The sequence below is a fragment of the Jaculus jaculus genome, chromosome 15, assembly GCF_020740685.1.
Source record: "Jaculus jaculus isolate mJacJac1 chromosome 15, mJacJac1.mat.Y.cur, whole genome shotgun sequence".
Taxonomy (NCBI): Eukaryota; Metazoa; Chordata; class Mammalia; order Rodentia; family Dipodidae; genus Jaculus; species Jaculus jaculus.
This window is the reverse complement of record NC_059116.1, coordinates 4,704,845-4,732,211: the sequence shown is the minus strand read 5'-3', so window position 1 is coordinate 4,732,211 and position 27,367 is coordinate 4,704,845. Positions and strand designations below refer to the sequence as shown.

At 47.5% G+C, this 27,367-nt stretch overlaps 1 protein-coding gene across 1 annotated transcript; it reads left to right on the top strand.

Annotated features, from left to right (window-relative positions):
• The first annotated feature begins 468 nt into the window (after positions 1 to 468).
• Positions 469 to 21,373, top strand: Lman1 (lectin, mannose binding 1). Its single transcript, XM_004654782.2, has 14 exons — positions 469 to 697; positions 3,686 to 3,840; positions 3,925 to 4,032; positions 5,018 to 5,079; positions 6,220 to 6,319; positions 7,827 to 7,950; positions 9,096 to 9,154; positions 9,717 to 9,849; positions 10,712 to 10,905; positions 11,019 to 11,089; positions 14,760 to 14,910; positions 17,961 to 18,082; positions 18,331 to 18,393; positions 20,512 to 21,373. Exons 1-13 carry the CDS (start codon positions 469 to 471, stop codon positions 18,365 to 18,367), a joined length of 1,545 nt encoding a protein of 514 aa, XP_004654839.1. The 3' UTR covers positions 18,368 to 18,393; positions 20,512 to 21,373.
• The last annotated feature ends 5,994 nt before the right edge of the window (positions 21,374 to 27,367 follow it).

Here is a 27,367-nt window from a genome sequence, read left to right as displayed (position 1 = left end):
AAATATCCTACGGCTCTTGAGCACTTCTCACTAGGCCTATGTAAAGTATGCGTGGCTATCCCCTCGTTTCGGGAAAGTTCTCAGAACGAAAACGCAGCCACTCAACAAACGGTGCCTTTTCTCATCCTAGTTTATTGTGGGCTGGCTCATCAGTCTCGGGGCTTCTGAGTGATTCTAAGCGGCAGGGAGGGGCGCAACAGGCCCAGGAAGGCGCAGCTCCACTGCCAATACCAGGCGATGGTTCAGCAGGACAGGTGAGAATCCCTACCTCAGGCCCCGCCCCCCAGAGGCCCCGCCCACAGACCCTCCAGGCTCTCGTAGAAGAGACCGGGGGCGTGGCTAACCCCGTGCCCCCGAGCGTGGGTGGGTCTCTGCCGGGATCCGCCAATCAGCGAGCGCCCTGTTGGCCATCCGGCGTCCCGGCGCGCCCCGCCCACTCCCGCCGGCCCCTGCGTGCCAGAATCCAAGATGGCGTGGTCGGGGCGCGGCGGGACGCGGCGCGGAGCCCGGCGGCTGCTGTGCGCGCTGCTGCTGTCTCTCGGCCGCTGGGTGGGCGGCGACGCCCTCCCGGGAGGCGACCCCGCGGGCACCCCGGCCGAGCCGCCGCCACACCGTCGTTTCGAGTACAAGTACAGCTTCAAGGGACCTCACCTGGTGCAGAGCGATGGCACCGTGCCCTTCTGGGCCCACGCGGGGAGTAAGTCGGGGCAAGGGTGGGGAGGCCCGGGCCCCCTCGGCTCCTGCACGGTCGCCAAGCCCCCCCTCCGGGCAGCGAGGGTCACCGAGACCGGCACTCGCCCGGGCTCCTGCTGCGAGGTCCCGCCCGCGAGGCCCCCCTCCTCCCGGCCTCCCTTCCTCCGCTGTCCCTCTGCCTGTCTTTTGTTACTTTCTACGCTTCCTGCACCGAAACCGGCTCCCGGGTGTCACGTTACACCCCCACGCCACGTCTCTCCCGGGGACACGTTGCCCCAGCTCCTTAGCCGTGCCAGCCTCAGAACTCTGCAGAAGCGTCCCTTCTCACGCGTCCTGCTGTTTTCGGTGTTAGCCATGGTTTGGGGGGGGGTTCTGGTTTGTACCTGGTTTGCCCTCCGATTGGGCCTAAGTGTCCTTGCTAAAAGTCTCTGGATGTCACTCTTGAGATGTTGGGACTACACCTTTAAAAGCTTCCTCTCCCAGCGGTGTGTGGTCTTTGAGCTCTCCATTATGTAACTTGATAGCTATACTCGTGCCTTTATTTAATACTAGGGATGGTGTGCTGGGGGGTTGGGGTGTTGCTTCTGACTTGGGACTAAGAATAGCATCATTGTATGTTCCCTTTTAGGAAAATTGAGCCAACTTCTGCTTCAGGTTGCATTCATTCAGGTGAAGGAGCCTGGGGTCACTTTTGTGAAAGAGTACCTGTCTGCACTTTTTAGTGCTGATGGTCACTGCCCAGCACAGAACCTATCAGCCATAGCACTTGGCATGCCACACACGGGCTCTGTCTGGTCACCATCAGATACATCCAGGGAAGCAGCCTGTGGATAGCTTTAGCCTGTGGCCCAAGTAGCTCTGGCAGGCAGGATTCTGCCTTCGTGTGTAGTTAGGCAGTCTTGTACACATCATTTTATATTGTTCATTGCAAAGGAGTTCATTTCTTGACAGTAGTGGCAGAATAGGAAACACACTTTCAGGAAGGGCCGTTTACCTCACACGAGTGTGTAATTGTAAGGTGTACTTTTCATTTAATAACCAAGTCATTATGTAGTTGGAGTGCAATTAGGTTGTTAAAACAGTCATTTGTTATTGGCCTGCTGGGCATGACTGTTGATGAAGATAACGTTTGTAATACACAAAGTTGATGTGTATGATACCAGAGATTCATCTTCAGATCTTCTGTGGTGTGAAGGTTATGATGGATTTCTCAGTGGTGGTGATAGATGTGTTCACACCACTTACTCCTCCATCTTTCCATCACCTGTCTGCTGTGTCTGTCTTCTCTCACACTGACACACGTCCGCAAATTAGAAAAGTTAATGACTGAAATGTGTTACTTTCATTTTCTTTTACAAAGCCTCAAGCAACAGCACTAGTCAGCTGCAAAAGCTGTAGGCATGACATCCCTGCGTGCACTTAGGCGGTGTGGCGAGACTAGTTTCAAGCGCAGAATTTGGTGTTTGATCTGTGGATTCTAGGATTCCCTGGGTGGACATCCCTTGTGTTTATGGCTACTGCAGTTTCATTTTTTATCCCCCCCTCCTCTTTTCATTTATTGAAACAAAGAAATGAAATTTAAAATCTAGTTTTAAACACAGCCCTGTATATTCAGCCCCATATTAAGATCAAATCTGTGGTGTATTCTTTCTTAATTCTTATGTCCTTTGGTGCTGTATAGTATTAAATCCTTAGATCCATAGGGCCAGCTTGTAACTGCGTGTCGCTCTCAAAGCTCTTTTACCTATTTTCCAGTTGGATCTGTATTAGGGAGGCAGATGTTGCCTGGTTACAGGTGGAATAGCTGGTGTTCTGAAAGACGAAGGCACTGGGAGAAGTTCACCCAGCTGGTCAGTGTCGGGACAGTGGGACTCAAGTCTGGGTCGTGTCCAGTGTTCTTTGCACTGTGCCCTACCCCTAACCTTTGAGTGTGTCACCATGTGGGTGACAGTGAGTGAGCCCAGGAAAGTGTCTCAGCTTTCTCAGTTTCCTACCTGAAAAGTGACATTATAGCTGTTGAATTTCCCAGCACAAATGCCAGAATGGTAAATGTCTGAAAGGTTATTTTAGAAGTACCCCAACTGTAGGCTTGGTAGGTATCTTGATAGGTAGTCTTATTGGGAATTGACATATTTCTGCTTGCACCTCAGCTTGCAGATACTGTGCTTTTTACTTGTTTAATGTTTTGTTCAAAAGTCTATGGCAGCCCTGGGTCTCCATTAGGGCCATTTTCCCAACAGGTCTAGCAATAAAGGTATTGGTTCTGTTTTGTGGAACATGAGTAGAACCCAAGGCCTTGTAGACCACTGCCAGTCCCCTTGTGCTGAACCACATGCCCAGCCCTTGAAGTACTCTTTAAAGATTCCACAATCTTTAAAAGATTATATACTTGATGTACAGTAGAATGTGAGCCTAACTGTAAGACACTGGGAAACCAAAGAAATCACGTGGCTTGCTTTATTGTGGTGGATTGGAACCAAAACAGCAGTGACGCTGAGGAAAGCCCATGTATGTGTTGGCGGGCACACACACTCACACTGGGAATCACCTGTGTTCCTGAGAGCCTGCTGAAGCCGAAGGTCTTACTGAGGCTAGGGACACTCTTCCTTCCTGCTGGGTGTTCTTTTCCTAACAGTTCTAAACTGTATAACATTGGGGTTTTTAATCATGTGCCAGTTTTTGAGGTGTTTTAAAAGGAAATTATGAGAGTTAGATAGACATCTTGCCTAATTCTTAAAGCAAGAATTTCATGCCTCTTACCCCTAGAATTCTCAATGTATGGTTGTAGATTTTAACTTTTTTAAGATAGAGATGATCTCACTGTTTAAAAGACACAAGACGTGAGTCTTCTAACATTTCAGTTGTAACTGTTAGCATGAATGATTTCTGTACAGTTTACTAAGTTAAAATCTGATCTGTAAGGCTGTGTTCAACTGTTGTGTTGAATCTCACCTAATTGTAACTTACTGCTCTTCTCCCATGTCTACTCTAGATGCTATTCCAAGTGCAGATCAGATTCGAATAGCGCCATCATTAAAAAGCCAGAGAGGGTCTGTGTGGACAAAGACCAAAGCCGCCTTTGAGAACTGGGAAGTGGAGGTGACATTTCGAGTGACTGGAAGAGGTAGAATTGGAGCTGACGGCCTAGTAGGTTCATTTCTGTTACCTAGGAAATAAATGCATATACATGCTATGCCACTAGTCTCTAACTTCCCTGCTGTCTGTTTTCAGGCAATTTGGTATACAGAAAATCAAGGCTTGGAGGGCCCTGTGTTTGGATCCGCAGATATGTGGAATGGTGTTGGAATATTTTTTGATTCTTTTGACAACGATGGAAAGGTATATTTATTGTCAGAGCTGTTACCCACTTTAATGTACCTGCTAGCAAATTTAAGCTGTGAGAAATAATAGCTTGTTTGACACCTTCATGTACTTAACAGCGATGTGCTCCTTGGCTGACATTTGATTGTGAAAATCTCCATAGCCAGAAATTTAGCAACTAAAACCTATGCAGATGTGATTTTTTTTTCAGGATGCCAAGTTGAGGTCATAATGGAACCCTAACCCAGAACTTTGAAGTGACTCCACATACCTCCCACACACCCTGTATGTGCTTCATAATTACACGGTTAAAGTCCTAAGATGTGGGCAGTGGAACCAGTGGTGTCTGGAAGACCAGGAAAGCTGGCTTTCGTGGCAGCGTGCAGGAGCATGGCTGTAGCTAGCTAATGCATTCATGTCTTTCCTGTGTCCCTCTTTTTGGTTAGGCTAAATTTTCTGATGATCTCTTTTAAAATAGTTAAAAACAAAATGTCCTTACATCCTGGAGTCATTATCTTGTGGTTTAGCAACTTTAAGGTTGATGGCCTCCTCTTCAGCTGGCTGTTTGTTTACTGGTGTTCAGAGATAACTGTTGGCAACTTAAAACATCCTAATAACACCTTGAATGCCAAGGTTACATTATTTTTTTTTTTAAAAAAAATTTTTATTTTATTTATTTATTTGCAAGCAAAGAGAGAGAGGACAGAAAGACAGAGAGAATGGGCATGCCAGGGCCTCTAGCCACTGCAAACAAACTCTAGACACATGTACCCCTTCTTCCATCTGGCTTACATGGGTCCTGGGGAATTGAACCTGGGTCCTTTGGCTTCATAGGCAAGTGCCTTAGCCACTAAGCCATCTCTTCAGCCCACTTCCCCATGCTATTTAAAAATGTTGACTCCTAGAATCTTATAAGAGATTTCATAGCACATCAAGAATGATGTAGAACTATAGAAATTTTTGGCTAAGGATTTTAAAACAAATACATTCTCTTTGTTTTTAGAAAAATAATCCTGCTATAGTAATTATAGGCAACAATGGACAGCTTCATTATGACCATCAAAAGTAAGTGTGTACTTTAAAAAATAAATATTTACTTACTGTAAGCAGAGTGAGAAGAGAGAGAGAGAATGGGCACACCAGGATCTCTAGGTGCTGCAAATAAATTCCAGATGCAAGCACTACTTTGTGCAGCTGACTTCATGTGGGTCCTGCAAAATCGAACCCCGGTTGTTAGTCTTTGCAGGCAAGCACCTTAGCCACTGAGCCATCTTTCTAGCCCACGTGTGAATTTTACATTGTTTTTTGTTCCAGTGTTTCTTGACCTTCTTAGTGAAATGCATTGCTTCTAATCTGAACATGCCTAGACAACATTTTTTGATTGCTCTTTTGTTGGATGTTGTATTGTAATTTAGTGACAGGGTCTGTTGTCATTGGCTGTGTCTTACAGGTCTTTCTATGGACCGCTGTCATCCTCAGGTGTGCATGTCTCAGTTAACTTGGATGTATATAGATTTGACACCTTAGAGAATGTTCTGGGCTTTCAGTCATGCTACTACTCATGGCTTTTTCATCTTTATTGAAAGAAATCTTTCTAAACTAAGGTTAGCCTTTGCCAAACAATTTATGCTACTTTTTCCCAAACTTACTATCATTTATTTTATTTAAAGACTCAGTGAGTCGCAAAGGTCCATGGGTGCTCAGTGTGACACCTGGTGTGTCCCTGCTTGGGCTTCACTGTTCCTCTCCAGGTGGTGTACAAGTCACCCTGTGAAGTAGCAGTTCCTGGGCCGCTCCCTTCGATTTGGCTTCAGTTGACCTGGGATCGAGCCCTTAGACCTGCGTTTTTAAAAGCATGAAGGGTTGGGGATGTAACTCAGTGTGAGAGGGCTTGCCTGACGTAGGTACAGCCCTAGATCTAATTCCCAGTACCACACAAAAGAAGTTAAAAGAACAAAAATGTAAAGCCCCATGATGATTCATAGTCCCATTGGTTTCATGTATTATAATTTTCTCTTCCCTTGTAATCACACATTCGGCTTCTCATGTCACCTAGCATTGTGACGGGACAAACATCTTGCTGACATCCTTATAAATCCTGTGACATGTCCTAAGATTTGACCGTAAACTGCTTTCATTGAACTTCCGTGTCTTCCAGTGCTGGAGCTTTCTGAGTTTCTTGTTTTCTTTTCTCTAACACTGCAGTGATGGTGCCACTCAAGCTTTAGCGAGTTGCCAGAGGGATTTTCGTAATAAGCCGTATCCCGTCCGGGTAAAAATTATGTATTACAAGAAGACACTGACAGTAAGTGACAGTAATCAAATGAAGATATTCTAGTGCGGCTTTTCTTTCTGAATTTTTGATAGAAGTTCAGTGTGACTGTCTGCATGTGTGTGTGTGTTACCCCAGGAGAACAGGTGCGGCAAACATGGGCATCTGTTGTGAAAACCTTTCCAGTGGGGTCCCATTTGGTCAGTGGAGGTTTGAGCACCCAGCTCGATGACATGTTAAGTACATACCCAGTCTTCAGGATGCAAGTGTGAGTGGGGCAGGAGCATTGTCCCCAGAGAACTCATGGGCTCATGTAGCAGCACCGTGCTTTGTGACCAAGAGTACAACGCAGGTACCATTAAGAGGTGGTGAGGTTGAAAGCCTGTGGCCCGGTGAGGTGGGCATGGGGAAGGCCAAGAATGTCTTTTCAGAGCTGAGCTGTGCCTCAAAACAGGAACAGGATTGGGGGTGGGCGTCTGTTACAGGCTCAGAAGACAAGCATTAAGGTCTTCAGAGAAGTTGAAATCTGTGAGAGAGGCAAGTAGTTTGCTGCAGCTTGAAGACAGGACGTCTGGGGAGTGAGGAAAGGTGGGGCACACGGCAGGGCTCGTGTGAGGAAAGGTGGGGCGCAGAGCAGGGCTCGTGTGAGGTGGCCTGTAGTTTACCCCACAAGGAGCTTCTCAGAAAGTTGCAGTTTTCATCAGGGAGTGAAATGCAGCTTTGCAAGGTGACTTCGACCCCCGAGTTCTTACAGAAGGGTTCGTGAAGACGTAAGCAGAGATGACGTGGCCTCCTTGGCCCTCCACGTGCCTCGTCCTGTGCTTTGTGTTGTAATGTGCAGTTTCCTAACAGCCCTGCTGGACAGCCCTCTCCAGTTTAGAAGGTGGAGAAGAAATTTGAATGTGAAGGATTTTAAGTAACTTGGACCACATTGTACTAAATAGTAGAACTATTAACTTGAACCTGCCTCCATCTTAGCTGCAGGGCTACACTTAGTGTCCAGGCTAAGGTGATGACAGGAGCAGCCGGAGCAGAGGCGCCAGTGTTGTCCCGCTCTCTGCTGACCGTGGAAGTCCACCTCCCTCCTGACTCAGCACGAGGAGCTTGTTGAGGCAGCCTGGTTCATTCCCAGCCAGCCGCACAGTTAACACAGTGAATTTAGAGCTGCCCGTTGCTCTTAAGCTCTGCTGGCGGGTTTCATAGCAGTTGTGACCCCTCTGTCTGAACCCTTCAAAGAAAATGATCTTGGCTCCCATAGATCCCTCCAAGAGAAGGTGACCTGTATTTCATCGTAGAAATATTTTCTGGAAAACTGTCAAATTTTTTTTCTTTTTAACTTTTGACACATAATAGGCAAAAAAAAAAAAAAAAAAAGCTTATGTGTAATATGTTAGTATATAGTAAGAGCCTGTGAGTTTATTTACAAATTTCCTTCACAACAGTGGAAGGAAGCAAGATTGGCTATTACTTACAACAGAGATGGTGAACTGAGCTTCACTTCACACTGTTGCAAACCTGTAGCCGTCACGTGTCTTTCTAGGTGATGATCAATAATGGCTTCACACCAGATAAAAATGATTATGAATTTTGTGCCAAAGTGGAGAACATGGTTATCCCCACGCAAGGGCACTTTGGAATATCTGCAGCCACCGGGGGTCTTGCAGGTAAGTCTTGCTCTGTTAGGAGTGAAAAGTTGTGGGGTGGCTTATTCCAGGGGTCTGTGGACTTGTTTCCATCTAAGTTCGTAAGTCTGTTTGGAACTTTCTCACAGACTACTCTGCCAGTCTTGTTGCCTCGAGACTGAATGTGAGTCTGCAGATTACAGCATCACTTGGGGTTCTGTTTCATTGCAAATAGGACTTATTTAAGTTGAAGGTATAAATTGCCAAATATTTTGGGAATCTAGGAGTTTCCTTGTCATATTAAATGAATTTGGCAGCCTAAGGAAATGTAATGTGGGGACCAACCAGGCAACAGTAACCATCAGTTTTGATAATGAACTTGCTCCACACTAATGCAAGTTTGTATTTATACATTGCATTACAGCTTTAAATACATCCAGATACAGTGATTGTTCTGTACACCTCGGGGCAGGGGGAGGTTGAGGTTTCGTTCCTTCTTCGATGAGCTTGTGGACTCTGAACGGTGAGGATTTCTGAAGGTCAGGCTGCACTTCCAGTTCCTGACCGTTGACACCGCAGGGCTCCGCTCCGGGCTACGCAGTCTGCACTGCCTTCTTAGTGGCGCTCACGTCACTGCTGTGCGCGGTGGTGTGGCCAGGCAGCACTGGTGCACTGGCTCACTTAGGCCACCTTTGTCCCTGTCTTCAGCTCACACAGCTCCATAGTAGTTTGGTTTCCTATGGTTTTAGATAAAATACCATTTTCCAGGTGAGAAAAGCAAAACCTCAAAAGTGGCCTGTGCCTGAGAAAGGCCCAGAGTCTGAGCACAGGGGAACACAACCGCACCGTGCCCTGTTTGACAGGACGCTGACTGTGCAGGAGGCTTGGTACCAGGGTTGGGAGCTGGGGCTTCTCTCCTTGTCACACTTAGCGTCAGCAACCTCGGCTGTGGGAAGCACAACTAGTGCTCTGGTTGGAGTTTGAGAAGATGGCTCCAGACACTTCTTATGTAAATCTCTCAGTTGACTTTTTGTCTCTAAGCTCACACTCATTCCTTTACCCAAGTTGAGCTAATTCCTTCCAAGTTGAACTAATTTATTATTATTATTTAAATACCTATAAATTCACAACTATGAAAACAAAAGTTTGTGGGACTTTATCAGACTGATTTTTGTGTTGTTTTGTAGATGACCATGATGTTCTTTCTTTCCTGACTTTTCAATTGACTGAGCCTGGAAAAGAGCCAGTGAGTATACACGTTTTCTGTTCTGCTTGCTGTTGGTTTTCAGTGGTGTGGCCTCGCGGCGCTCACTGTGGAGACTGGTGGGAGTGTCTTACGGCTGTCACTGGGAGGATAAGCAGGTCGGTCTTGTCTGTGGACACTGCCGTGACATCTTGCACAGGCCACTGGCCCTTGCTGGCGCGCCATCCTCTCGCTGCAGAAGCGGGTGTTTGCCGCATCATGATGATCTCAGAGCTGAGACAAATGTGCTTCTAGCAAGTGCTCAGTGAATGGTAGTGGGGGTTAAAACATTTGGGGGTAGCCAGCACACCTTTAATCCCAGCATTTGGGAAACAGGCAGGAGGATCACTGTGAGTTCAAAGCCAACCAGGGATTACAGAATGAGTTCTAAGCTTGGGCTAGATGAGACCTTACCTTGAAATAAAAAAATTTATTGTTACTATTTGAAGCAGAGTCTATTGGTGGATTGAAGTAAGAGTGACTCTTCAGTGATGTAGTGAACAAGAGGAAAAGCACCCTGAGATACCTCACTAACGTCTTTTCTTTATGATTTGATTTTGAATAGCCTACGCCAGATAAAGAGATTTCAGAAAAAGAAAAGGAAAAGTATCAGGAAGAATTTGAGCACTTCCAACAAGAATTGGACAAAAAAAAGGAGGAATTCCAGAAGGACCACCCTGACCTCCAAGGGCAGCCTGGTGAGTTGTGAAGCTGCGGCCCTGTTTGTGTGGTGAGCACATGGGTGTGTGGCCTGTCTCACCCCTGCTCGCTGACCCAGCACCTTCTAAGTACTCCTGGAAACAGTAGATAAGCAAATCTGGTGTCCTTCAGGGTTGGAACACCTGTAAAGGAGAGTGTGGCTTAGTGGTGTGTGAGGAAAGAAGACGTCAGCTGTGTGAGACCCTGGCTGCATGAGGCCGCTGTGAGGAAGACATTGCTGTGTTGTGGGAGGCCGTGGCTGCACAGAGAGTTACCTTATGCCATAAACCCCTCTCCACAGAATCCCTGACTGACTAAATCTCACAACATGTATCAAAGGGAACATTATTTTTGAATGAAAAGGCTCAGGCCTTATTTATAAGCATACATTATGAAATAGGAGGTAATTTAGTCATGAGTGAATTACCTTCACTCCTCTGGTAGATGTGCTCATAATGCTCTGTTTGTTTTCTGTGTGCATGTGTGCACCCTTGTGTGCAAGTGGTTAATACATGCGTGTGCAGATGTGTACACCCCATGTGCATGCATTTGAAGGATGTTGGTGTATGACTCTCGCTTGGTTGCCCCATTTCCTTGAGATAGGAAAAGAATCAAAAGCAGTGAACCTGGAGCTGGTATTTTTCTTTTTGACGATTAGACAGGCGAACAGAGATGCTTCCACCTGTGCCCTCCTGGCTGGGCTCACCGGTGTGTGTGGCTCTGAGCATGTGCTGTAGCCGGGAATTGAATCAGCGCCTTGTGCCCGCATAGCCCAGAGCCGGCTCCTCGGACCGCTACAGCATCTCAGAGTCACGTGTGTGGGGGTGATCCTAACGACTGTCACTTGTAATGACTTTTCAGCGGATGACATATTTGAGAGTGTAGGAGATCGTGAGCTGAGACAAGTCTTTGAAGGACAGAACCGCATTCACCTGGAAATCAAGCAGCTGAACCGACAGTTGGACATGATTCTGGATGAGCAGAGGAGATACGTGTCTTCCCTGACGGAGGAGATCTCCAGGAGAGGAGCAGGGGCGCCAGGGCACCACGGGCAGGTGAGCTTTCAGACATGCAGGCGCCGTCGCCATAGCTTTGGTGGAGGGAGAGGCAGGAGCTCTGTGCAGAGACTGGGCATACTGAGCTGGCTGCTCATCTTGTTTCCCTCCAGATCACTCAACAGGAGCTGGACACCGTGGTCAAAACTCAGCATGAGATTCTGAGACAAGTCAATGAAATTAAGTAAGTAGTACCTGACGTCTTTGTCCCCAGTCAGTCTCTGCATGTGCTGTGTTCTGTGAGTTTCCTCCGTGAGGAAACAGGTTCTAGGCTCGTGTGTGAAGAGAGGAATTTGACCGTCGCACCTTCCAACATTGAGAAAGTGTAGGCGTCTCAGCTCCTCAAGTCATCTTCAGCCCAGGTCGTTTGAGCCTTCTCCCTGCCCTAGGCCGCTCGGCGGGCCTCATACTCCCCCGCAGCAGCAGGGAGCATGGCCGTGCATGTGACGAGGGAACGCACGGCATGGACCCACACTTCTGAGCTAGTCCTCAAAGCTTTTCCTCCGGTTCAGGCCTCAGAGGATTCTGAGACGAATCGCATGCCCTTATGGGAAGTGAAACTCCATCTCGGGATTTTCTTAACTCTTAGGAAGTCCTGGAGACATCCTTAGCACAAAGAGATCTTTAACAGCACGCAGCCCAGCCAGCCTCCTGTCCACACCATCATTTCAGAACGGGCTTCTCTCGGGACCTCCAGCGCAACACTCACCCTGTGAGCTCACTTGCCTCTTGGTCCTGGGCCTCTCTCCTGCACTTGGTTTTCTTTCCTTGCTTTATCTGCCACCATTCCCTATAAGGTGATTTCCCCATGGGTCTGTCCAGTCTTCCTGTCATTTGAACTACTCTCTAAATTAACTTTGTCCTCTTCTGCCACAGTTCTGCCTGCATAGACCCCTCCCCACCCCTTAACACTCAGCATGCACCTGGCAGATGCGTGAGCCTGGTCTTTCTTTGTACCTGGTTCACTGGGTGACCACACTTTGCTGCTGGACTATGGTTCTTAGCCAGAAATGTGTTGTTCCAACAGCTTGTTTCCCTAAAAGTTGCCTGGTGTGTGCCAAATAAATGTTAGCAGATCACAGGTGAATGAATAGGAATATATTAAGACGCCCAAGCAGCCGGCATTGAAAAGCCATTTCTGTGGATGCAAGTTCTTGCTTCTGAGAAGCGGTATTGTTAAGTGCGCTATATGAGAAAGTTACCCCGTCAGGGAGAGTTTAGGTGCATTAAAGTGTAGTCTTTACTTGGCATTTTAATATGGAAGCTTAGACACACGCCATTACAGACATCTTTGTGACACTGATGTAGAAAGCACGAAAGGACTGAGGCAGTCTCCTGGCAGATAAGTACTTGCCGTGCGGGCAGGAGAACCTGAGTTCAGTCACATGCCGAGGCAGCATCCACTCTCCCGGCGGTGTCTCATGTCACTCCTGGCTGTGACAAGAGATGGGAGGAGCTGCCAGGAGCCTGGTGAGTGCAGCAGGGAACAGGAGAGCGAGATGAGGCGGAGCGTCCAAAGTCGTCCTCTGACCTCTGCACACGCTCCCCCGTGCACACACGCATGGGCAGAGGAGAGACTCGCGGCCGCCTCTTTGCTCCCACTCTTCCTCCACTCAACTTGACTCCAGGGCATTGAGTGAGGTGGCTTGCTATTGATTCCCCGGGAGCCGGCAGTCACTGGTCACTGCTGTAGGTGCTGGGGGAGAATCAGGGCCTGCGCCAGTCCATACGTGCGGATGCAGAGTTGAACCTGGTGGGCAGGAGGGCTGTGTGTGCAGGAAGAAGCGCACAGTGGTAAGACAAGGTGGCATTTGAACTGGGCTTTGCTCCAGCACACAGACAACTGGGTGACCACAGCTAGGAGAGGCTGCAGATCATCGCCCAGACCGAGTGCGGAAGCCAAGGCTCTTCAGGGAGGGGCAAAGGCCTCCACGGACGCAAGGGAACAGCCGCGATGAAGTCAGGAGCTAGGGCAGCATACAGACTCTGGAGACCCCGCGTGTGCTGTTCCTCACAAGGAAACGGGGCTGCAAGATAATTAATCATGGCAACATGAATGCTTTCCCGTTAGCAGAGCTTTAACTTGATGCTTTGTAGATAAACTGAAGTTCACATTCATTCCTTTATTGAAGACAGGACTGTGGTGTTTCTTCTGTTACTAAGAGAAAATGGGTATTTCTCACTGCTTGGCCCCAGCCTCGTCTGCAGGCCATTTCTGGGCTGAACGCTTTGTTTTACATGTGAACAGTGGGGTCACCTCTTGCATGCAGAGTGTGTTCTCAAGCCAGCTTGTAAGTTTGCTGCACGTGCTCAGAGTCACCTTTCAAAGGACACCGCTTTGGAGACTTGCATCGCCTCAGCCTGCTTTCCTTTCCTACTCAGGACCCACGGATGCGCCTTTGAAGCACAGACAGGGCTTGTGTCTCAGGCCTTCTGATGGAAAGGCAGGAGAGGCGCGCTTGCAGTCAGTTTAGCTTCCATCCCCAAGACCTGTTAGACCCTGTGATTTGTCAGAAGTACTCACAGGCCCCAGGAAAGCTGCTGTGCGCATGGCCATGGTGTATTGTAACATGAAGATAGGAAATAAAATTAACACAGGAAGGTGCTGTGGAGCATGGAGTCCAGAAGCCACCAGCTGTCTTCTGGTGGTCTCAGGCAGCATGGACAAAGCCAGCATAGCGCGGTTGAAGTTGCAGGTTTTGTTTTGTTTTTTAAGCTTACCGTGACTTGAAAGCAATGTGCAGTCATTCAAGCTGGACTTGAGATGGTCGTCTCCTCCTGGCCTCAGTGAGTGGTACAGTGTCTCTCGCTGCACTGGGCACGGGCATCTCGTCACGAGGGGCCCGGCAGTGCTCGGCAGCCCTCAGTGCAGAGCCGTGCGACGCGGGTTGGGAGTCATCAGTGCTCGTTTAGTTCATGACAGGCTTCTGGGGAGGTTGCGCTCTCCACGTCAAAGGTCATTTGTAATTCCCCACTGCAGTGGGACCGGAAGTACACCTACACGTTGGTGTGGAAGCGTTCTTTGTCAGTCACATAGGCGGGGAGTACCCACGTGGCTGGCTTCAGTGCTGTTTCCAGTCTCTGTAGAAGGCACTCCTTCTGAAGTCCCAGAAACAAAAACAGAACCTCATAAACCAGTGTCTGAATAGACGAGCCAGGCCCAGATAAGTCATCAAAGTACAGTTGGGACTCGCGGGCCGCCTCCTGGAAGCGGTCAGAAGCCAGTCCCGAGAGCATGGCGCATCTGGGTCTGGTAGCCCGGGCCTGGGCCACTCAGTTGTCCTCCACGGTATCAGGTGTCGGGCAAGATGCCTTACAGCTTTCCCAAGGGTAGCATGCATCAGCGTGCTAGGTAGTTACCATTCACACTACTGGACTAAACAGATTAGCTAGTAGTATCTTCTGCATGACTATTTTTAGGTGACTTCCAGTAAACAATACTGACAAGTTTCAGTTTCATAAATCGTTTTCCAATTTTGAAGATGGTGTTTGTTGGTGTTATGTTGATGGCGTGAGGGATTGAAAGGGGACCTTGCGCATGTTAGGTGCAGAGCTCTGCTACTGAGCTACATCCTCAGCTGTCTTTTTTTCACTCTCATTCTGAGACAGGGTCTCACTGAGTTGTCAGACTGGCTTTGAACTCACTGTGTTTCCCAGGCAAACCAAGCAGCTGGCTTCCAGGCCTGCGCCACCAGGCCCAGCCTCTCCGCCCTCGGCCTCCTGTGCAGAGATGACCGCCGCTCCTGTCGTCTGTCTGGGGTGGGCTGGGTTGTGTTTTCTCAGTGGTCTAATGGGGGGAACTTAAGAAAGTACAAACGTTTGAAGTCTGATTTGAAAGGGATTCTCTGTTTCAGGAACTCCATGACTGAAACTGCCAGACTGGTCAGTGGCATCCAGCACCCCAGCTCTGCGGGCGGCTACGAGAGCACGCAGCACTTCATGGACATCAAGGAGCACCTGCATGTCGTGAAGCGGGACATAGAGAACTTGGTTCAGCGGAATGTGGTGACTTGCCTTTCCTCCTCCTCTCAGTCATGTGTTTAGAGAAGGAACTAGCTAAATTGGTGCTGCTACTCACTGTGACGCTCAAGGCGGACATGTCCCCGGAAGTAGTGTGACTGGACCATCTTTGTTTTGAGACAAGCCCAACAGACTGACCCTTTTTTTCTTAATGCAAGAGCAGGAGAGAGAATTGGCACACCAGGGCCTCCAGCCAGTGCACCCAGACTCCAGACACGTGTGTCACCTTGTGCGCATGTGTGACCTTGGGTGCTTGCGTCACCATGTGCATCTGGCTTACGTGGGACCTGGAGAGTCAAATGTGGGTCCTTAGGCTTCGCAGGCAATCACCTTAACCGCTAAGCCATCTCTCCAGCCCTCCTCATTGATTTCTATGGTGGCGACACCAGTTGGCGTTCCCAGCAGCATTTGTTGCCGCATTTCTCTTGCACGAATGAGCCGTGTGTGCCCATTCTGAGGGCTGCGTTCGTGTCACGGCTAGTGCTGTTGTAGGTAGCACCCCACCCCCCTCAGAAGTGCACAACCCCGCTCTGAAGACATCCCACTGCTGCTGTTGGTTCCCTTTGCTGTGCAGACCTGGACTCCTGCTTGTGCTCTGGGCTGTTTCCTGTGCTGTTGGGGTCCTGTCAGAAAGTCCTTACCTATTCCTTATCTTCAAGGCTTCCCTGTGTTAGCGACTTGTAGCTTCACACTTCAGGTCTTAAGTTTAGATCTTTAGTCCACTTTCACAGTTGATTTTTGCGCAGGGTAAGAGGTACGGGTACAAATTCAATATTCTGCAAGTAGATAGCCAGTTTTTCCAGAATCATTTGTGGAATAGACTTTTTTTCCCAGTTTATATTTTTGATACCTTTGTCACATAGGCGGCCATATCTGTGTGGATTTATTTCTGGTACCTCTCCTCTGTGCTCTTGGTCAATATGGCTGTTTCTGTGCCAGCGCTCTGTAGTGTGTAACGTGAAGTGCTCTGCTGTCGTGGTCACCCTGGCTCTGTAGTGTGTAACGTGAAGTGCTCTGCTGTCGTGGTCACCCTGGCTCTGTAGTGTGTAACGTGAAGTGCTCTGCTGTCGTGGTCACCCTGGCTCTGTAGTGTGTAACGTGAAGTGATCTGCCGTCGTGGTCACCCTGGCTCTGTAGTGTGTAACGTGAAGTGATCTGCCGTCGTGGTCACCCTGGCTCTGTAGTGTGTAACGTGACGTGCTCTGCCGTCGTGGTCACCGTGGCTCTGTAGTGTGTAACGTGAAATGATCTGCTGTCGTGGTCACCGTGGCTCTGTAGTGTGTAACGTGAAGTGCTCTGCCGTCGTGGTCACCCTGGCTCTGTAGTGTGTAACGTGAAGTGCTCTGCCGTCGTGGTCACCCTGGCTCTGTAGTGTGTAACGTGAAGTGCTCTGCCGTCGTGGTCACCGTGGCTCTGTAGTGTGTAACGTGAAGTGCTCTGCCGTCGTGGTCACCCTGGCTCTGTAGTGTGTAACGTGAAGTGATCTGCCGTCGTGGTCACCCTGGCTCTGTAGTGTGTAACGTGAAGTGATCTGCCGTCGTGGTCACCCTGGCTCTGTAGTGTGTAACGTGAAGTGCTCTGCTGTCGTGGTCACCCTGGCTCTGTAGTGTGTAACGTGAAGTGCTCTGTCGTCGTGGTCACTGGCTCTGGCGTGTAATGGGAAGTGCTCTGCCGTCGTGGTCACCGTGGCTCTGTAGTGTGTAACGTGACGTGCTCTGCCGTCGTGGTCACTGGCTCTGGCGTGTAATGGGAAGTGCCGTGCTGTCTTCAGCAGCACTCTTTCTACTTATGATTGCTTTGGCTAGTAATGGTTTTTGTGTTTCCATATGAATTTATAGAATTGCTTTTTCTAGTTCTATGAAGATTGTGGTTGAAATTTTGGTTGGGATTGCATTGATTCTGTACATTACTTTTGGTTGCATAGCCATTTCCACAATATTAATTTTGTTGGTCCTGGAACATGGAAGGTCTTTCCATTGTCTAATATCTTCAGTTTCTTCTTCCAGTGTCCTAAAACATTGAAAGCTTTAGATTTTATTGGAAAGGTCTTTTACATCCTGATTAGGTTTCTTCCTAGGTAGTCTTTGGTGGCGTGGGGCCGATTTAGGAAGAGATATATATCCTAATTTTTCTCAGTTGTTCATGATTGTTACCTAAGAAAGCTACCCATTTTGTTATTGATTTTATGTACCGCAGCTTTATTGGAAGTGTCCATCTGATCTCAATTTTCTGGTAGAGTCCATGGCGTCCTTCCAGTATACCATCATGTCATCTGCAAATAGAAATATGTTGATTTCTTCCTTTCATTTGATTTTTTTTCTTTTAAAAAAACTTTATTTATTTATTAGAGAGAGAGAATGGGTGTACAGGGCCTCCGGCCACAGCAAACAAACTCCAGATGCACGTGCCACCATGTGCATCTGGCTTACATGGGACCTGGAGAATCAAACTGAGGTCCTTTGGCTTTACAGGCAAATGCCTTAACCACTAAGCCATTTCCCCAACCCGATTTTTTTTTCTTTTTGAGGAAAGCACGCCATACTCATTTAATGAGCTTTCTTTTCTAGTCCCCCTTTATCCTGTTCCCACACCAAGTCACTAAACAATAGTTTGCTCTTTCCTTTGGACAGTTGGGTAAACCTCAGAACACAAAACATTCAACACAATTAAAAGGCATTTAAGAAGCCAGTCAGGATTTATCTGAACAAACTAATGTTCCTGAGGAAGGAAGGTGACCTGTGATACATGAAGAGCCATTGCATTTGCTGTCATCTCCTGGTCACTGAGGGAGAATTGTCTCTACTGCTGAGCGGTGGTGTGTGGAGACTGGCTTCAGACTCACAGTGATCCTCCTACCTCCGCTTCCTGAGTGCTGGGATTACAGGCATGTGCCACCATGCCCAGCAAAATTTAAATTTTTTAAAGTAGAAGTTAAATTTGAGGGCATATGTAAGTGAAAGTACTTGTGTTTGGTTATAAAGCTTTGCATATATGTCTGACTTGAGAAGTTTTAACACAAGTTCTTTGTCTCGTAGCCATCCAATGAAAAACCAAAGTGCCCAGAACTCCCTCCTTTCCCAGCCTGCCTGTCCACAGTCCACTTTGTCATATTCGTGGTGGTGCAGACGGTGTTGTTCATTGGCTATATCATGTACAGGTATGTCTTAAGGGTTTTTCTGTGTCTACTTGTGAGATTACATAAGCTCATAATACAACTTTCAATAAACAGTCTGATGGAAAGCAACTTGGCATCTAGTCTGTTTCAGGTCACATGGGGAACAAGTTTAGAATGTGCTTACCTGAATGTATATTATACTTAAGCAGGCACTGATATTTCCTTTTAGGCAATCCTGTTTCTTTCCACATAAAGTACATGTCAATTTTTCTTTTTTTTTTTTTTTATAGGACGCAGCAGGAAGCAGCTGCCAAAAAATTCTTTTGACCACCATGTTCATATATGTACATCATGTATGTATGTGTAAAATTTTGTCTTTTTTGAGGGAATTTAGTATTTAAATTACTTCATGGACTAAGTTATTAAATTTTGTATAAAACAACTGTTCACACATTGATTTTCCGTAAAAAAAAAATAATAATAATAAACCTTAAAGATAACCTCATGAAAATTTGTTCCCATTACATACTTCTGTTAAATTTTTAGTGAATTTTCAGGCAGCATAATGCAGCCACTGAACAGAATCTTGCCGCGTCAAGAGGTAAACGATAGGAAGTGCTGCAGCCTGTGGATGTAAGTTCCACGCTCGGAGCCTCCATCGTCGGAGGCTCTGAACAAAAGCACATGTGTCCTCCTACCTCCCGAACTACGAGAGCTAATAGGAAGTGCCGCCCTCGGAGCCTCCAGTGTCGGAGGCTACATAAGCACGTGTGTCCTCCTACCTCCCGAACTACAAGGTCTTAGAGCTTCCTATCACATGCACTTTGTAACCCAGTTTATTTTCTGAGACTCACGATTCCTGTTCGGAGGCCTGGGTGTGCAGTCCTCACACGGCTCCCTCTTGAACCCTGTGCTTTCGAAGGCTTGATGAAGTGGTTTTTCCCCATTATCAATGCTACATTTCACATTTAAAGAAAATTTTTAGGGAAAAACAAGAATTGCTTTTTGCCTACACAGTCATGTAGGTGACAACATTCTGTGACGCCGATCCTTGTGCGTGTTTGCTGGTCGTGTGTTTTTGACACGGCAGCCAGGTTCTTCATTCCTGTGATGTCAGTGCAGATCACAGAAGTACATCCTGTACTTTTAATTTAATGACTTTATTTCTCCTGTTTATGCAACATGTAGTTTAGCTCCAGTCACATGTCCTGAGGAGAGCTTAGAGCCGCAAGCCCACTGCAATCTGTTTTACCCACTGTGTGACCCAAGTCTGTGCGTGTGTGCATACTCCTAAGTCCAGGAGGCGGTCAGAGCGGCTTCCAAAGGTGCTGTGCAGGATTGGGAAAGGAAGTCACTCTGTTTCTTCCTGTACCTTCTGTAAGACCGGAGATGGGTCTTTGCACAAAGTTGGTGGCGGTAGAGACCCTCTGAGTCGCATGTGAAGTTCGGATTTAAGTTGTGTTCTCAGGTTGCTGTGATGTGCGCTCTCCCTGGCTGCAGCCTGCTGCTGGCCGCATTGCTCTCCAGGGCCACCTCGTTTGCCGCAGCGCCTGGAGCAGCAGCGTTGACTGGGGCGTGTTTGAGGTGGACCAAGCCTTCTCGCCACCCTGCTTCGAGGTCACTTTCGGACGGGGCTAAGCAAGCCCGAGTGGGCATAGAGAGTGCCGCGCTCCGCCCCGGCCCACCGACCCGCTCTGCCGGGCGGCCTCTGCGCTCTGCTGGTCTCCGCTGGCCTCGGTCCCGCACCACTGACAAGGACATCCCCTCCGTGACACTCACACCTGCAGAAAGAACTGCCCACGTTGTCCTTGTGGTGATGCTTTCTCAGACTTGTGAGTCATGACATCACACAGAATTTATTCATTTTCCATGAAAAAAAAAATGAATTCCTTCTGAAGGGCGTTTGAGATGTAGAACGTGAACATCAAAGGCTGCTGTGCCGCTCTTGTCCAGGAATACAAAGTGCAGGGCCACACGTGCCCAGACAGCAGAGGAGTGCGGTCACATGCAGTGGGCATTTTTCAGGCTAAAACTCTGATCCTCCTGATGCCAGTACAGGTGGCTCTTAGGAAAGAGCACAAACATCTCCACTTTGAATCACTCGTTGCTTGAAGCCTCTGCACAGCAGCGCACACAGGGTGACATCAGAAGTGGCTCACATAGGGTGACGTCTTAGTATCTGATGAAGTTTGATTTATCTTCCTCAAAAACATCAGCTCTGAGGAGTTCATTTCTCAACACAGATGTGGTTCTGTGGAAAAATCGGTCACTGCCAGGATTCTTTCATTTCTGTACAGTTTTATATTGAGACAATTCATTTCTCACACCAGCAAGTATTTTACAGGTGCCTTGGACTGAAACAAAATTTATATTAAAATTTTAATGTAAGCCATTATTTGTGAAAAATGTAATAGCCACTGCTCTTATTTAATGCTTCTGTCTGTGTTCTGACTGTTGAAATGTCTTACCAGCTTGAAGCTTCCCCTGAGCCCCAGCACTGACCAGGGCTGACCGCGGTGAAAGTGCGTCGGTGCTCCTCAGAGATGATCCCGGACCACGGGGCCACAGATGCTTACCGAGCCCTTCCAGGGCCCTGCGCCAAGCCATCTACTCCCAAGCCTGGGCGCATCGGTATCCCTGTGTCACAGGCCCCTGGGGTGATTCTCGGTGATTCCCCTGGCGACTGAGACCTGCGGAGATGAGCGAGTAAAAGCAGCCGACCAAGCTGTGTCTGCTCTCCGTGGAATTGCACCAGCACACCGTTCCTTTCACATAAATTAACCCTGTGCTGCCCGTGCCTCTTGGCACTTAAACTCGGCAAATCATCCTCCCATCGGGGGTCACGAGAAGGCCCATCCTGACACCACCCGCCGAAGCGTGCTGCTCTTCTGATCGTGGGCACTGCACCTCCCACAGCTGTTGTGTTTGATAACTTGGGGAAAACAGAAATCACTTGAGGGCTACAGAGACCGCTGTTTGTAAAGAGCAGAAGTAACAGTCGTGACCATGAAGATGTGCATCCTGCCCTGCCCGTCCATACATCCGTCTGTCCGTGTGCTTGCTAAAGGAAGATGGTGGACAGATTACTATGTCAGGAATCTTAGAAGATCTTGTCGAAGATCCTCATGGGCAACTGTTTAAAGCTGTGTGTTGCCTGTTTAATATATCTCTTTTTATGATACTACTTAAAAGGTTAAAAGGATTTTCTATGCACTGTCAATTTCAATTGGATAACATTTTGTCAAGTTTCTTTTCTGATTGTTAATTTGACACTAGCAGAAACTTAAAAAAAGTGACAATGACCTTATTCAAATAAAGAACTATTTTAGTAAATTTTAGTTTCTTTAGTGTTGGGTAATAAGTAGTGATTCGTTTTCAAATGGCCCTGCTTTGCGATCACACCACATCACACTCACCTGTGATCTGCCCTGCCCACCCCACCTGGGTAGCCTGTGTCCCCGGAGTTGGCCTGTGGGAAGAGAAGCAGCGGCAGTGGGTGGCGGGCGCCCTTGGTAAGAGTGTGTAGATTAAGCAGTGTCCTTCGTGTCTTTGCCTTTCCTGACCAGGGCGCCGCTCAGTGCAGCACTTGCCTGGCTTTGTGAGACCCTGGGTTCCATCCCAACCCTGAGTAAGTGAACGCGAGAATGTTGGCTAGCAGAAACTTTGTAGCTGGCAGAGGGGTATGCTGCTGTAACTCATGCCCTGGGCGGATGAGGGGGAGGTACGCCAAGGGGAGGTGGAGGACCATGAGTTAGTTGGAGGCCAGCCTGCGTGAGCTGTAGAGTAAGACTTTTTCAAAATAATGAGAACTTTTTTATTTTGATTTTTTTCCCCATATGTGTGTGTGTACGTGTGTGGGTATACCATGCCTGCAGAGGCCCCAGGTGGGCCATGCTGGCATTTCGTGTAAGTGATGGGGATCTAAACTTGGGTTCTCAGGCCTGTGTGGCAAGCACTTTACCAGCTGACCCATGGCCTCACCCAAGATTTAATTTTCTCGACAAGCACTGTTTAACTGCTGTCTTTATGGTCAGAAGAGTGATTTGAATCTTGGCTCTGCCACTTAACCAGAAGTGACCTTTAGTGTCTTGGTAATGTTTCTCTCGTAACTGTTAGCATTGTGAAAAGAGACTTTAGAAAGAGCTTTCGAAATATAGTGTACTGGGTGCTGGAGAGATGGCCTAGCAGCTAAGGCACTTGCCTGCAAAGCCCAAAGACCCAGGTTCGATTTCCCAGGACCCACATAAGCCAGATGCACAAGATGGCACATGCGTCTGGAGTTTATATTTGCTGTGGCTGAAGATCCTGGCATGCCCATTCTCTGGCTTTCTTTGTCCCTTTCAAATAAGTAAATAAAAATATTTTTCAAAATATGTATAGTATTCAAATACTGACAATAGATTTGTAGGCACATTTGTAAAAAAAAAAATCAGAACTTAAAATCCTAATGATGAGGTCTTGCAGAGGTGGTAGAAACCAGGGTTAGAGGCTTTTCCCATTGGACTGTTAGAGACACTGCCTGCGGTGTGGAAACCCCTAGACACTTGGATTGGGTTGACGGAACCTGGGGCTGGGCTGTAGTTAAGTGGCTGTGGTGCTTTAACTCGAGTGTCCCCTGTAAACTCACTTGTTCTGAGTGCTGGGTCCCCAGCTGGTGGCAACATGGGAACAGGGCCTTGCTGAAGGAGTTTTGCTGCGACCGGCTTATGGGAATCACAGCCAGCTCCCCCTAGTGGGTGTTGGGCACACTCACCTGCTGATGTTGGTCGGGAGGTGATGTCCAGCTTCCATCATGGAGCTTCCCCTTGAGTCTGTGAGCCAAAATCAACACTTTCTAGCAGCTTTTAGTCAGGTGCTTTGTGCCAGCAACAGGAAGGTAACTGGCTAAACACTTGTTGGGCTTGCGTGAGGTCATGGCTTCAATCCTCAGCCCTGGGACAGGTGAGCCAGAGGCACCAGGCCTCTGGCAACTTAGAGAGGGCATGAACAAGGCTCACTCCCTGGGACTGTGAGCAGAGACTGAACCTTCCATAAGAAACCAAAACTCGTGCTAGATGCTATAATTGCCTTTAAACAACCTGTGTGGGATAGAATTTTCAAGAAATTCTGCTGTGATCTGGTGAGGCCCAGGAGGAAGCAGAATTAACCTCTGGCAATGATTCCTCACAGAACGCACAAGGCAGTCCATTTGAGCCAAAACAAGCTCTCAGAATTGTACTCCAAGTAAGAAAAATATATAAGAGGGACAGTATACAGTAAGCAGAAAACTTGGCACCTCCAAGAATCTAGGAGCATTGGACTGTGTCAGATACCTGTGACTCAAAGGCAAAAGGCTGACAGAAGACTAGAAATGTAAGGAACACTGTAGAAAACTAGAATGGCTGGGTCTCCACAGACCATGCCAACATGGAAGCTCTGACAGGAGACAGAAAGGGATGGTGGTGACCTTACCAGGAAGTGACACCTGTGATCCGAAGTACACCACCCACGACAATGCTGGGTAGTCAAAACAGTAGGGTTTATGAAATAGCAGGTTGTGGCTGATTATTGCTGATTATTACTGTAAGGGTCAACCTGGGTTACATTGCTTAAAAGTGGCCACTTTGGAAATTCAAAGTGTCCACATGCCCTTGACATATCCAGGATAGGATGGAAGACAGTCTTAAGTACTGTAACTCAACGTAAATTCTGTTGTGACTGGGAAATCCCTTTGTATACGTGCTCTATAACCTTGCATGTGGGTCTACGAAAATACCAGCGAGTCCTGTAGAAGTGAAGGCGGGCCAGGGGCGTACCTGTGGAATACGGCCCCTGCACCCTGGCTGCAGGGAGCCTCCCTTGCTTCTGTGGCCACCGGCAGCGTCGGTCATAGCTCACGTGCCGTGGAAGAGCACTTGCCTAGCGTGCATGCAGCCCTGGGTTCCATCCCCAACACAGAACGAAAAGGAAGAAAGTAAGGGAAGAAGAGGAAAGGAAAGAAACCATGCTACTGGGCGTGTCTTCTTAGTGCAGTTCCTTATGTCCTGGGGGTTAACGACATAAACAGGAGCCACTGACATTTCTCTACTAGGTGTTTATACTGATTACAACCATATATTATACATATACATGTATGTGTGTGTGTATGTATGGAGAGAGAGAGATTTCCATTGTTCCTTTTACTTCCCAAGACTTTGTGTGTGTGTATTTTCAAGGTACGGTCTCCTTCTAGCCCAGGCTGACCGGGAACTCACGCTGTTGTTCCAGGCTGGACTTGAACTCACGGCGATCCACCTATCCCTGCCTCCCAAGTGCTAGGATTAAAGGCGTGTGCCACCATACCTGGCCCAAGACATTTTTCTCACTTCACATGGCCTCTTTGCCCAGATAGACTTGAGACCGAAGGCCCATCCCAGACATCTTTTCTCTAAGTCATCTCTGTTCTTAGTCCTGGGGAATATCTTTCTGCCATCTTACTGGCCTTCATGAGGGTTAGCACTTCGGTACCATACAGTGCACCACGGACTAGGGATACAGCAACAGCCTTCCTTGGAGAAGGATGTGAAAAAACATCACAAACCAACCTTAATTATAGGCACAAAATTAATGTTCAAAAAAAAGAAAAGCCTGTGGTGAAGGACCTGCTGTCTGAATGTGATAGCTTTCTAAAGTTCAGTTCCACTAATGGGATTATTACTACTTTGGGAAATTCCTTGGGTCAGATACCATTGAGTTTCTAAAGCTGAGTAGGTCACACAGCTCATCAGTATTTATACAGATGATCTATTAAATCATGATGAGACATGATTTCACACAACTATAGCTTGTAGTCTTGTAATGTAGATGATAAACAAATACTAGTGGTGAAGGAGGGGAGAGAGTCCCAGGAGACAGCCCAAGCCCTGTTCTTGAGTGGGCAGCCCCACAAGTAGAACCCTGAACCCAGCTTTCATGATGAACCCTCACTTTAAAAATGCTGCAGGGGCTGGAGAGATGACTTAGTGGTTAAGGCACTTGCCTGCAAAGCCTTATGACCCAGGCTCAATTTCCAGTACCCATGTAAAGCCAGATGCACAAAGTGGAGTTTGTTTGCAGTGGCTGGTGTGCCCATTCTCTCTGTCTGATCTTCTCTTCTCCCCTCCACTCCCTTTCTCTCTCCCTCTCTCTCTCTCTCTCTCTCTCTCTCCTTATAAATGAATAAATATTTTAAAGTTCTTTAAAATGTTTTAAACGTTGGGGTGTCAGGATCTCTCAGTCAACAGACAGCCTTGACATTGGCTGATGACGGGACCTTGAGCAGTCTCAAACAGGAGTTACACAGGAGGTCACCAAGAAAACGGCGGCCGTGTCTTGGTCGCTACATCTCCCGATGGTCAGATGCCCCTTTGTGGTTAAACCTCTCAGAGGTTGCAGGAAGGTTATTCCCAGTTACCAAAAGCGAAGGCTCCAAGGCATTCTGCCACACCCAGGCACTCAGGAAGCATATGCACTCTCAAAAGCACCAGCTTTGATATATGATTCACGGTGGCCTTGCCAGCCTCCCTGCTTCCATGGGCTTTTCTAGAGGATCATGCAGGAAGGACCCTAAAAGAGAGAAACCTGGTCCACCATGGTTAGGGAAAGAGGATCTCCTCACCCCATAAATATGTCCCCTATGTCTTAAATAGTCATAAAAGCTTCAAGATCCACAGTGCAGAACCCACGGGGTTGCTTCTCCCTGTGAGACAGCCTGCTTCAAGCCTTCTGTGGGATGATTGCTTTGCCTTGCTGTGCTGAGGAAGCTTCTGCTTAAACTGTCTGCAACTGAATCATTTCCGTCCAGAAAGCAAGAGCCAAGCGACACCACTTTGCAGCAGAAGACTCATTCCTGGGAAACGGCAAAGAAGGCAGCAACTGCTCTGAACCTTGTTTGTAAGCTGCGTGTTACACAGCGGCCTCCAAGGCCACTGCTGTCCTGAGGAGTAGTTCACTTGCCTTCAGTGGACATGGATGACTATGAAACAAGCCTTTCAACCTAATTGCAATTGATTGACTCGTTGTCTTTCCTCTCAAGAAATCTATCAACCACTGAGAATATGTCAAGCACTATTCTCAGAGATGGGGATACATAAGTGAGAAAAACGTCAATGTCCTCTCTCACCCAGTGTACACTATGAGAAAACAGAAAGGAAACAAACGAATCAATAAAAGCATAATTTGGGATAAAATTAAATGCATTAAGAAAAACAGCAAGATGGCTCCACAGTTAAAAGCTCTTGTTTGTAAAGCCTTCAGGCCCAGGTTCAATTCCCCAATATCCACATTAAGCCAGATGCACAAAGTGGCACATGCATCTGGAGTACATTTGCAGTGAGCAGAAGGGCACCCATTTCTCTCCCCCTCTCCCCCTCCCTCCCTCCACCTCTCTATAATAAATATTTTTAAAATATATAATTTACTGTGTGTGTGTGGTGTGTGTGGACATGCACACATGGGCAATCAGAGGACAGCTTTTGGGTTAGTCTTTGCTTTTCTACCTCACATGACACAGGGCTTGGCTCTCTGGAGTTTCACTCTCTGGGTGTTCTCTACTATGCTCGCCAGGAGCTTCTGGGAAATTCTCCAGCCTCCCATCTCTCATTTGGTGTGCTGGATTACAACAGTCTGCTGTGGCTTCTAGCTTTTGACATGGGGTTTGGGGATCAAACTCAGGTTCCCTGTCTGGAGCAGCAAGTATTTTATCCACTGTGCCATCTCCCTGTCCCCTAATACTTAATAAAGTGGAATTTAAATATATTTTAATCCAATAATTTAAGTCATTGTAATAAAATTTTGTTTTAGTATTTTAGTCTTTCATTATTTTGTTCTTTAAGAGATAGTATTAGCGCCCAGATTCATACCTGTCAAATCCTAGTTGGCTTTCAGTATAACAGAGGAGATGATTTTTCAGTCATGACTGTTAAAGAGGGGCAGAACTTGCTGGGCATGGTGGCACACACCTTTAGTCCCTAGGACTCGGGAAGCAGAAGTAAGAGGATCACCCTGAGTTCGAGGCCAGACTGAGACTACATAGTGAATTCTAGGTCAGCCTGGGCTAAAGTGAAACCCTACCTCCAAAAACCAAAGGAAAAGAAAAAAAGAAGGGCAGAACTTCAGCAGGGTGACTTTTGCTTTGAGAAATTAAAGTGGGCTTTAATGCCATGAAATAATTGTGCAGTATTTACTAAGGGAGAATTTCTGTGTGTAAAACTAGGTTGGGGAGGGGAGAAACAAGAGATTACAAGTTTAGAACAACGACTGTCTGCTGAAAAGCTATATGAGATCCTAATCAGCAATGCCCACCCCCAGTGGAAATGAAATTTTATCATA